Source organism: Mauremys mutica, chromosome 3 (genome assembly GCF_020497125.1).
Source record: "Mauremys mutica isolate MM-2020 ecotype Southern chromosome 3, ASM2049712v1, whole genome shotgun sequence".
Classification (NCBI taxonomy): domain Eukaryota; kingdom Metazoa; phylum Chordata; order Testudines; family Geoemydidae; genus Mauremys; species Mauremys mutica.
The window spans coordinates 137,463,692-137,476,203 of record NC_059074.1 but is presented as its reverse complement, the minus strand read 5'-3'; the positions used below and the strand labels follow the sequence as shown (position 1 = coordinate 137,476,203).

General features: G+C 38.2%; 1 protein-coding gene across 6 annotated transcripts in view; it reads right to left on the bottom strand.

Annotated features, from left to right (window-relative positions):
* Nucleotides 1–12,512, bottom strand: part of FMN2 (formin 2) — a 248,375-nt gene that overhangs the window by 23,841 nt on the left and 212,022 nt on the right. For 4 of the 6 annotated variants that reach the window (XM_045011693.1, XM_045011692.1, XM_045011694.1 and 1 more), the window contains one exon: nt 3,966–4,115. The exons of 1 other annotated variant lie outside the window; for it this stretch is intronic. In XM_045011693.1, coding sequence (XP_044867628.1) covers nt 3,966–4,115 — 150 coding nt within the window. Of the gene's footprint in view, nt 1–3,965; nt 4,116–8,719; nt 8,742–12,512 lie in introns of those variants that run through there. One more of the 6 variants, XM_045011696.1, reaches the window with a different exon arrangement.

Genomic DNA, 12,512 nt, shown 5'->3' with positions numbered 1-12,512 from the left:
TTATTTCATCTGACACAACTGAGTAGAAGCAGTTGAAAACTTCAGAAAAATGAATTTGTTCTTAATCTTGCGCCATTTTTCTTTGTTTTTTCTCATCTGGTAGCTGAGAAATACCAAGACTAGACACTGCTGTGTTTATCTTTTTCATATAAATGCCTGGCAAACCAATATACAAGCTGCAATCCAGACTGGAAAGTATTTAAAATAAAGAATTACTGACTGCTTTCTTTAAACACACACATTTTTGGCACATCTGTAGCATAAGGGTGCACCTTAGAAAAAAAACCCATTTATGAAAGGTCTTTGGGTAAGTTATTGCATTAACAATTTGACTCACATTTACAGAGATTGGATAAGGAATTTCTACTATAAGAAGTTATCACTCCCCCTTGTTTTCCCTACTGAAGACCAAGAACCTTACAACTAGGCCAGAAATGCTGCTCACAGTGTAATCTTGTTAAACAAAGAAAATCTTTTGGGGCTCAAACAAAAGAACGGGGTACAGTTCTTACAAATATGATCACCGTCAAACTGCTTTCCTTTTTGCAGCAGCCTGGCAATTATTTCCCCAACAACAGAATTATATTGCAACAGTCAAGGAAAAAAAAAGGGGGGGGGGACCTTATCAGACCTGTCACATAAATGTTTACAGACAATACCTTGCTCTTTGATTTTAGTTACAGAAAATAAATAACTTGATTCACCAAACAGATATACAGAAGCAACCACTGTGATTTCAAAACACAGTGCATGAAATTCTGACCCTACTGAAGTTAATTAAAGTTTTGCCATTGACTTCAAGGGGGGCAGGATGTCACCATTAAAATATTAGCACGAGATACCTAGCATGCAATCTAGGCACCAATCTTTTAGGTATAAATAACATCAGTGGCATATATCACCACAAAGCAAATCAATGTATTTCAGATTTAGAGTGTTTCCACATTGAATTAAAAGCTAAAGTATGTACTCTCAGGAAAGTATTCATTTGGTAATAATTTAAGTCATGGAACCATAGAGATGTAGAGTCCTGGGGACACGCTATGGAAACAAAAGACCAGATCGTCAAATCGAACAGCCTTGATGTCAGTTTACACCAACTGTAGATATGTCCCTACATTTTAATCTTACTGCAGTTTAGAGAGAATAGGGAATACTATGGAGTGTTACACTCTCAGCCACTCTAAGGCCTTGCCCAGGTTATTCTCCATTTTATTCTTCCAGTACAAAGAGGCCTTCAATTCCCAACATTCCTGAAGAAGAAGAGCTGGACATGGCTACAACAACAGGTCAAGAAAACCATTCTGTCATTTGGCTGGAGGCACCTCAGAGAACATATTTTTACTATGGCTAGTTGGAAAATTTCCATTGACACTGTTTGATGGAAAAATATTAGTTTTCAGCAAAATTAGAGTTTTCACAAAAAGTATGTGCTTTCCATGGAAAATCTGATTGCTCATCAAAAATTTGGCCAAAATAAAAAATAGATAGATTCTGAAATGCCATTGCGGTGCCTCATAGGAGTTGTAATTTGGGTCACTCACTCTCTTCTATAATCTCCCATGATGCATCATGGCCATGCAAAAGCCATGATGCATCACCTCCCTTCTCACCAAGATGTGAGACAATGGTAATCTGACTAGGGAGTCCACCTTATGGAGGAGAATGGGAGCATGAGACACCTGACCTACAACTCTCATGAGGAACTGCAAATGACATTTCAGAATCTATATATTTTGATTTTCTGTTGAAATATTTCAGGTTTCTCATGTTTTGCTGAAAATGATATTTTTCAACAGAAAAAGCTCACATTTCTGACCAGCTCTGTAAATTATTTCTTTTCCTCTAAGATTATGCCTGTTGTCTCTATAGCATGTCCTGCTGGGGTGTGATTAGTTAACAGTTATATAGTTAGATGCAAATCACTATAATTAAGTAGTATTAATTATGATTAACCTTGGTACCCTGGGGATGGAAAGAGCACGCCAGGACCTCCAAAATTCTCAATCCATGCTGACAGAACATTACAAAAAAAACTTTGAGTCAGTTCAGCATGATGTTCTATTTTCTGTATTCCACATTCCTCATATCATAATGGAAAAACATTCATAAAAGTGGGTCTTTGTTTCTTAGGTGTTTGTCTGCCTTGGATTAATTCCCCCCCGGGAAGTCATGGAGCTCTTTTTTTCAGATCATCATAATCTCCACACCAACTATATATGATGCCAAATATCAAGGATAATGATTTAGAGTAGGGTAATAAGAAACCCAAGCAAGTGAACACTTAATGGTCCTGTTTTCATTACAACTTCTCCTGTACCTCAAAATATGTGGAGAAACAAAGCAAACAAACATTTGTATGTCTAGCAGAAAATCTGAAAAGTGTTTTCAACATTTTCCATTTCCAGAGTGTCAAAATGGATCTTCCCCATTTTTTGTTGTTGTTTTTTTAATACTAAAGGAAACAATATGTATAGTGAGAAGAGTTCTCACCGTTTTAAGGAAAATAACCCAATAATCTGAAAAAGAAAAAATGTTTTAAAAAAGAATTTTATAAAAAATACTTGGAAACACAAGATAAACTTTTGGCAACTATATCCCAGCATGGGAAACTGGAGACAGAATGAACTTGGGCTGAAGTTAAATACTAAAGAGAGAGATTTAAGTATATGAAACCATTTCAGACAGGCAGTACAATGAAGTGCACCTCCATCCAGTAAGTACCTGCACTGTGTTAATATTTGCTCCATAAACTTGCAGTAGAATCAGAATCCAGTCTTTGTTTTCTTAATTGTGAAAAAGGCATTCACTCTAAAATATTTTCCCCTTTACTTAAAAATCAATAATTTGACTTAGCTTCCTGATTTTCTAGGTGCTCGATCCCTACAGTTTCCATTGACATTAGCCACTCAGTAATCTAATTTCAGTGGGAATTGTGCATGCTCAGCCTAAACATGAGCTTACATGACAAATTTTGCTAATGTGAGTAATTTCATTAACTTCCCGTGGAAATCATTGGGATTACTTGTATGTGTAAAGTTACGCATGTCTATAAACATTTGCTGTTTTGGGGCCTACATCTGTAAAATTTCATTTTAATTTGACATTTATTAAATCTTAGCAACATTCTTATGTTCAACGAGTTACCAAAAATGATAACTATATACAGCATACAATAGACTTCGTAGCTCCTCTAACATAAGATGTAATCCACTTCTAAGTGGGTGTTAGAATGACTGGACAAACTCCCGCTTATGTGACAGCCACCATCTTAGCCAACATACTAGCTTGAGCTAAAGAGCCAAGATTTCCTAACTGAGAGCTGTAACAGACCTACATCATCTGTGGATCAGCACAAAGGGGCACCTGTTATACACACAAACCAGAGGGTTACACAAGACACAGGCAGTTATGCCACTTTTTTTAAAGTGATCATGCCTTATTTCTATCATGGTGCAAGAAAGCTCAAAAAAGTAGAGTTTGGGTATTTTGTTTGTTTTGGTTCTCTTTGTGGGATGACCTTGCTAGATTTTTGTCTCCCCCTGCCAAAATAGGTCAAATATTTTAGGATATCATCTCTGGATACCGGGCCCTGTCTATGACTCACTATAACATATGAAGGAAAAACCTCTCAATGACTTTCAGGACTTAAATGAACAACATTTCATTGTCTGGATTAATAGTGAGGTATCAATTACATGCTCTAATGCATCATTCATGGTCATGTGGAAAAAGACAGAAAAAGTTTAGTGCAATCTGAAATTTTTAGTCATTAGTAGACTTCAAGACTGTTAGGACGTATTTATAAAAAAACAATATTTCCTTAAAAGTTTGTATCAGAAGCTATTTGAAAGACATTAGATGTATTTTTATGCCCACGTTGATTTTTTCCCCTGAGATACTGCTCCTAATAATACTCTTTTAGAAAGAATATTAACAGTCATTGTAAAAATGAAGACACCTACTTTTCTTGCAAAATAAGTTTGTTTTCCTTCTTCCAGAGATCTTTGAAGTCAGAACTGAATTCATGCCAAATACTGAAGAAAGCATGAGGTGACACTTCCTTCTCTCCCATTTTTGGTTTCATACAGAAATAGGCTGCAGTTTCCAAAAAGCTGTCAAAGACAACAAAACCACCAAGTATTTTATTATCTATCGATATAAAATTTTCTTTCTGCATCCAAAACCTGGCATAATACACAATCGCTATTGGTAATAGGAGTGAAATATATAGATTATCTAGCTCTGATGTTTTCCTGTACATATTCTGTTATAATATATTTCCTCAGCAAGGGTTGTGGTTCGATATTTAATCACACACACGGTTTTTAACGAAAGCATTGTCCACTTTAAAGCCAAGAAAGAATGTATTGTCTTCAGGGCCCAGCAAAGCCAGACCCTCAACTCCTTTCCTCACATTGCATTTTTATTATATTTGAAACCATTTTCAAAACAGAGCTGAAATCTAAAGCAGTTCTAAACAGTCTTTCACTATGACACAATACAATAGACAATCTCGGTGGAACAGTCCATAGAAAGGTGGTGTTAAAAGAATTCTTTTCTACTCTAGACGACAGTAAAACCGGTAGGAACAGTCATGCTAAAAAATAGTTTTCAATCATGATTCTGACATAATTGTTTGACACCCATTTCTGAACATAGATACTGCTAGCACAGATGACAAAGTAGCGTACGTAGAGCTGAAGTGCAAGCAAGAATTGCTCGAGAAGGATACAGAAGGCTACACACACCAAGATTTAGCACAATGGCTGTGATTTCAATGAAATTTAAACCCCCCCATAATTAGAGCTTCTCTCCCTTAGTTCCAAATTTTAAAAAATGGTCCCAGGTGGGAAAACAAACAAACAAACAAAAACCCTATGAATTTCAATTCAAAAGGATAAAGTTATCTCTAGCAATGGTTGTATAATAATTTTATTGAAATCTCATCCAATTTTATTTGTAATTAAAATGCCAACATGTTCAAAATATTCTTCATACAATTATTACATCAAAATATGAGAATTTACATTTTCACTTGTTTCTATGAAAAAATGGCCAGTTTGTGAAAAAAATGTTGTGGACAACAAATTGGCTCAGTTGTTAGTGCACATGCCAGCCAGCTAATCAAAAGCATATGCAGACTGATGGGCATTACAGGATGGCATGGGAATCTTCAGGCACCTTTTGAGTCAGTAGCCATTTTTGAATAAGCTACTTAAAGACCATTCTGTGTTTTGCAAAACACAGAAAAATCAGAAGCTGAAAAAAAGAAGAGGCTCTGTTCTGACAAACACCCAGGCAAAGAGGCTCCAACAAATGAGACAGAGATATCAGACCCAATTATAGCATGAAACAAGGGAACCCTAGTAGCAAAAGGACTGATCTGCAAAAAAACATCATCAAGCTGACTAGAAGATGAACATCACAAGAGAATGAAAAACAGTCATCTCAAGTAATATGTTTAAATTTGAGGTAACGAGCTATAATCCCTCTACATGAAACTATCTCATCAAACAGGGAGCCAGGCCAGAATGAAATTCCAACAAATACGTGTTTGAGTTTGATAAATGGTACTAACATTTACAGAAGACATGAAGGCTTTCATTAACAATCCATGGGATCAAAGGGAGTTAGTGAGGCTTTTCCTCTGATCATTTCTAATCTTGCTGGGAACCACCAGTATAGCCAATTCAGCCATATATCCATGTTTAACTCTGGCTAATGGCATTCCTTCTTCCAGTCAGTTACAGCAAAATGCAAGTCCCCACACCAGACTGATCACCTCCCCTGGCAACCAATTTGAGGGAAGGGGAAATTAAGCTGCTTGTAAAATGTGAAAGACCAGAAGCTTGGCAGATTGTTTGTTAATGTGCCACCTTTCTAACACCTGTCTGTGCAAATGCAGAAGAGACAAGCTGAAACACAGTTGGGCCTAAAAGCAGGAAGCCTCAGGAATCTAGCTAGTTATCCTGGTAGCACAGGTGAAACAAATCCAAGGTAATCATTCCAACTTTTTCAGTCAGAGGTATGTTGATGTTCTCCTTATTGTATCTTGAAGGAGAAGGTGGCAGGATTCAGATATGAAAAGCAAAAGATCAAGACAAAGCAAGGGAGAAGTGACCCTAGATCCCCAGAAATTTGGGAAGGAGTAACTTGTTTACGTTAGTATACTCTGTGAATATCAGATTTTTGAAATCCATAAGATTACAGTTTACATATGTTAAAATAGAGAGACCTCAAAGCTGACTCTGGAGGGGTCATTGAGCTTATGTCTCAATTATAAAAAGGGATTTAGACAAAATCTAAACTGCCTGTGTCTTGTGTAACCCTCTGGTTATACACACAAACCAGAGGGTTACAAGACAAAGTCGCAAATAAATCCATGAGGTTAGGAGTGGATATTGCCATTTCAGACCACATTACTGAGCTACACAACAGATACCTTCTGCATTGCATTTCAGCAGGGCAACTCATCCAAGTGCTTTGTTGGTTCTTTAACAAACCTTGAAGCAAAACACATTCCAGTAGTGCTTATAGCTACATGTGCAGCATGTGTATGGTGGTCAGAGTACGGGATTGGGACTCAAGACCCCTGGGTTCCATTTCCAACTCTGTTTGTAATTGAGACATAAGTCACATAAGCTCCCTGTGCCTCACCCAACCTATCTGTGAAATGGGTATACTTACTACTCCAAAGAGATGTTGTGAAACTTGCTTAATGTTCATAAAGCACTATGAGTTCATCAGATGAAAGGTGCCTAAGTCCCCCATACTAGTAAGTCATGTTTCAAAACAACACAAAATCTGTGTGTCAGAGAAGGTGGGAGAGGCGAGGGTTAGGGTTATTTTCAAGGATTAATAGAGGTACAGGAGGTCAGTGGCTTTGTTCCAGTCAGCATGACTTTTCAAGCCTGATTAAAAATAAGGCATTGATGTTCACACTGCTGCCTTATCCAGACAGGGCAAAGGGCAAATATCTGTTAAAAGGATTTTAAATAGGTTTCCATATTCCCCACACTGGCCCCAAAGAACATTTAAATATCTTTAAATCTGCTAAATCTGTGAAGGTGGTGGTTTCTGAGAAAATAAATAAGGAAGTTAGATCTTCCCTTCCCCCAATCTAGTCTCTAAAAACTTAATTGTTTCATTTCCAGGCACATTTCAGAAAAACATCCTAGACCTTGCTACATGCTACTTATTTTACACCTATGCTATTGTGCATTTTTCTATAGATATTCGACTACATAAACAACTAAACCTAACAATCAGCATTATTAGAAAAACCTGACAATCACATCTTTAAACCTACTCACCACCAGCATGTCTACCTATGGGGTCAAATCAATTAGAAATATTTTGAGAGCAAGCCATAGATTGCTTTATCTTTTTGTTCTCCAGTTAACACACTACAGCAGCTCACAATGATTCAAATTCAGGTCTGCCATGTGTCATACATTGACTGGACAACTATCCATTCATCTGGCCAATTTATTAAAACCAACAAAATGTGTGTGTATAGAGATCTCTGCCTTAATTTGTGGATGATATGAGAGTGCCTATTGCTGAAGGAAGAGGCATGGAGGAACAAACCGACAAATTGGCACTTTTAAGAAATGAATTATAATCAGTGCTACTCAGCAATGAAGAAACAGCTGCAGAGTCTCCTCAGAAGGGGCTACCCAGGCTCCAGCAGCCAACAAATAAAGATATCGGTAGGTCCAGAGACATAGTTTGAATTTCACTTGCAGTGACATTATTCCTGGCTGACCTTACTGAGAGATGGTTAACCCACACCTCTCTCTCTCTATCTACATCCCAGTTCCAAACACACAACACAAAACACCTGCAGGCACATCATAGCAGCAGTGATCAATCTAAACATGGATTTCAGAGCATGAAGATGATTCGAGATTGTTTAACAACAAATGAAGGATTTCATCTGCAGCTATACTTGGATGCTCCTGATACCTCAGGTTTTGGAGTCTAAATGGTCACCTGTTGTTGATATGCCCTAAAGTTGCTCCTCACTTAAGTACATTTGAGTTTAATTAATTGACATTAACTCATGGGATTTTCTCCCAGGGTAGTAGTTGTGAGGCTTTTGGGTTCCAGAAGTATTCCCTGATTCAGATAGTAGGTTTACATACTTCATAAAGTACATGCTATCCAGTGATTAAAGTCACAGGTAAAACAGCTAATAACTAAGGTCGAGTAAGGAGAAGTGTAGGTGTGTTTGCAGAGGGAGAAGAACAGCTAGATGTAATCAACAAGACAGTATACAAGTGCATGCAACTTATTGCTCTATTTATATTCGACTTGAGTTGTATTATATTAAGGCCCAACTTGTGTAGCGAGGCTTTATAAGTCCATTATAAGGGCAAAAATTGGCCCTTTAGTTTTAAGGTGAGACATGAAAACAAGAGTACAGTATATAGCTAACAGTTAGTAGTGCTCTCTGGAAAGTTAGTCATATGAATTGTCATTATTAAGCCCTCTCAGCATCATTTTGTTTAGAGGCAAAAGCAATGACTAATATTCTGTTGTCTCCTGTATAGAATATACAGCTTGTATAGGATAAACACGTCAGTGAGAACAGGTAGCCATGGAAACTCCATCTATCTGATCAAGGTTGGGCTTATGATTTGGAGGGCTCTCAGCAGCTCTAGCAGGTGGAATTAAGCCTCTTTCCTCTTGGGTCCAGCTTCAAAAAGAGATAAAAGGGGCCGGCTTCCTAGTTTCTGAGATAGAAGACTGGGAGACTCAGGATCCCAAACAATCACTTGGACAAGTTGGTATATTTCATTCAGGTTCCCTTTTTATTGTGGTTTCAAGGTTATGAGTGCATTTTCATACCCTGTTTTTACACCTTTCCACCTATTGCCATCCTTGTCCTGCATAATGAAAAGTGGGGAAATTTGATTGTAAACACAAGTATAGGGGGGGAAAAAAATCAAGCATTCAAAATTTTATAAGCAAATTTTGTTTTGTTAGGCAGAAAACAGTATTATTGTATTAAAAACAAAGCCAAGTTAACATACCACTTTAAATTAACTGCCAGGAATCATCAATCTTTCCTTGCTTTTGCCGATTTATATTGTGTAACTATGGTTTTTGTAATTTTGTTCTTTAGAGAACAAACTAAGGTCTCAAATTTCTCCCCGGCCCCCCATAAAAAAATTTCCCAATGTTTTTCATTCTAAATCATCTTCCTCATCTCCACCCCTTCCATCCCATAAATGTATACTGAATGCAAACAATGTTTTATTGCTCCAATAAACAAAAAAAATCAAACAACTTTGTATCGGAGGGGTGCTTTGGAGTAATATCTTCACAGAGTACTCCTATGCCAGCCACCACCCAACATAAATCATAAAAGTGGAAGGCCAAGAAATTATATTGTGGCATACTAGTATTTTGTGGTATTTTTCTATTCTTAATATAACAATGAACACTCATCATCCTTAATGCTTAATGATAACTGATAGTATCAAAAGCACAAATGAATAAATAACTGCACAACATACATATTTATAATTTATACTTTATGACTGTAGCAGATTTAGCAACACTTACAGATTCAGCAACTGTCAGAGAACATACATCAGAGGGGTAGCCGTGTTAGTCTGGATCTGTAAAAGCAGCAAAGAGTCCTGTGGCACCTTATAAACTAACAGACGTATTGGAGCATGAGCTTTCGTGGGTGAATTCCCACTTCGTCGGATGCATGCAGTGGGTATTCACCCACGAAAGCTCATGCTCCAATACGTCTGTTAGTCTATAAGGTGCCACAGGACTCTTTGCTGCTTTTAGAGAACATACAGTGTAAGTGGCAGAGAATCGTTACATTCAAGATGCAACATTCAGAATTTAAGCTATTTTATAATAATTTCTTTGGAAAAGTTACAATTTGCAGGGGACTGATTGACTCAGGATGTTGCTAATGGATTATGCCTTTCATCTCTAGAATACCAATGCAAATGCAGCCCAGGCCAGTAATCTAATGCCTGAAGCCATCCAGTGGTTGTTGGCTTCCTCGGTCTAGTTTCCCACGGACAAAGCCCATTATACAAAATCTACAACCACGACTGGAACAAAGCAGCAATCTTGTTGGAACTCTCAGAGGCCAAAGAGTGAAGTGAGCATGGAGACTAACCTACCTTTTCAACCCTAGAATTAGCCCCTTTAGCTCAGGATTGAGATATTTTGGTAGGGCACTTTGGGGAATCTTGCAGTGTCATTGCCTGTGCTGTACCTGGTCTATAAATAAGAACAGGATTTCTGAGTCCAGGGCTGTGAAAGTTTTCAAATTAAATAAAGGTAAGTTGTGAACAGAATGCTAATTTCTTTCTTTTTATTCAATAGATGTTTTTTGATATTCTGTAACAGCTGTCAAAACCCTGGACCACAACCTTAGCCCTCCTTTTGGCTGTTTTGAACTACCCTGATGTAAAGAATCCTCAGGCGACGAAACAATGACTTATCTGGCCTCTTTTTCCACAGTTTGATGTTTGCAACTTAACAGTCACACAACTATCACTATTGTGCATGTCTGTTGAGTTACGTGGAAACATGGTAAACTGTGTGCTTAACTGGCCATTTGTGGTACATTCATGTACATCCATCTTTGAAAGTCAGGAGAAGATGTATGTTAAGATTAAAATATGAGCTTCAATTATATTTAATAATCCCTTAGCCAGTTTAACTTGCACAAACAATGAGGTGCCTATTGACTCAGAATAGTAGTGGGTCTGATCCACAATCTGTTGGCCTCATTGCAGCAAGCTAGACTTTTAAGTTCCAACTTTCCTCCAGCTGTTCTGCTAACATACCTTATCTTCTCAACCTAGTGCACTCAAATGCATGTCTACACTGAAAATGAATTAAAAAAAAAGCAACTCATGATAGTGAAACTCAGAGCCACAGCCAACTGAGTTGGGCTCATGGGGCATATGCTACAGGGCTAAAAGTAGCAATGTATGCTTCCCCACTTAGGCTGAAGCTCAGCTTCTGAGACACCTCTCCATCCCCCAAGTCTCAGCACCTGGGCTCCAACCCAGCCCTGAATATCTTCACTGCTATTTTTCAGTTTTGTAGTGCAAGCCCGGTATGCCAGAATCAGTTGACTGGGCTCTGAGACTCACTGCTGCAGGGTTGGGTTTGGAGTTTTTTTATGCTGTGTAGACGTACCATAAGGCTATCATTTTTAAAGGAGTTGTGTGTGTGAGATGTGAGGTGACTTTCCACATAATAATTTTTGTTTTACTTTGAAGTAATTTATTTTATTGACCTAGGCCCAAGTCTTGAAAGATGCTCCATGCTGGTGAACCCCAATGTCTCTGTGGATACTGGATGTGTCTGCAGGATAAGGGACATCAGTTTCTTTAAATATATAAGTAGAAAACTCCACATGTATCCTATCAGCTTCAATATACATACAACATTTAACACAGCTTTGGCTAATGCCTGGCATCCACTAAAGAATCTGGGTAACAGGTTTGGGGGTCCTAATGTTTGGTATAGTGAGGAGACAGCCCTTTTCTCTCAGCCTCTTATCCCTCATGTTCTACCAGGGGAGGATGGTGAGGTCTCAGCAATGGGCTGGGGACCTGCCATGGAAGAAAAGGGGGCTGACAGCAGGTGGAAACAATTAAGGAAGGAATGACGACCTGCACTGTGCACGTTTTTGGTGGATATGTCCCAGATGAGTTAAATTAATAAAGTTGTGGCCTAATTAAACCACATTCCTTGCAATTGTCCAACTTCACTGGTGTGCCCAGGACATTGGGAGCTGGATCAGGATCTAACCCATAAGGTGGTTCTCACAGCAGAAGGGAAAAGGGCAATGCCTGCAGGGACATATCTACTCTTCCTACTCTATTTTCTTCTCTTCCTGCTCCATATGGATGAGAAAATTATCTAGGTTAGACAAGAATAAACTGTGATGAACTACAGAATAATCTAGCTAAACTTGCCAATTGGCATGTGATGGAAGATAACTTTCAAAGCATGTAAATGTAACCCACGCCCCTCCTGGCATGGAGACCACTTAGAGAGAGAGAGATAAAATGAGTCTGCTCTACGGCCTTAGCTAACAGCAAGTGGGCTTTTAGCTCATGCACTAGAAGCTCATGCACTAGGCTCCAAAGGTCCCCAGTTCAATCCTGCCCACCAACAATCAGGGTTCGTTGGCATTACATAAGCACAAAGTGATGCATACTGCAAGAAAAATATGATTAATCATATTCTAATTCAGCTGTTAATCTCTCAAGAAAACTAAATTTAAAGTAATGCACATTGGAAAAAAATAACCCCAACTATACATACAATATGACGGGGGCTAATTTAGCTACAACGAATCAGGAAAAAGATCTTGGAGTCATCGTGGATAGTTCTCTGAAGATGTCCACACAGTGTGCAGAGGCGGTCAAAAAAGCAAACAGGATATTAGGAATCATTAAAAAGGGGATAGAGAATAAGAAGGAGAATATATTATTGCCATTATAGAAATC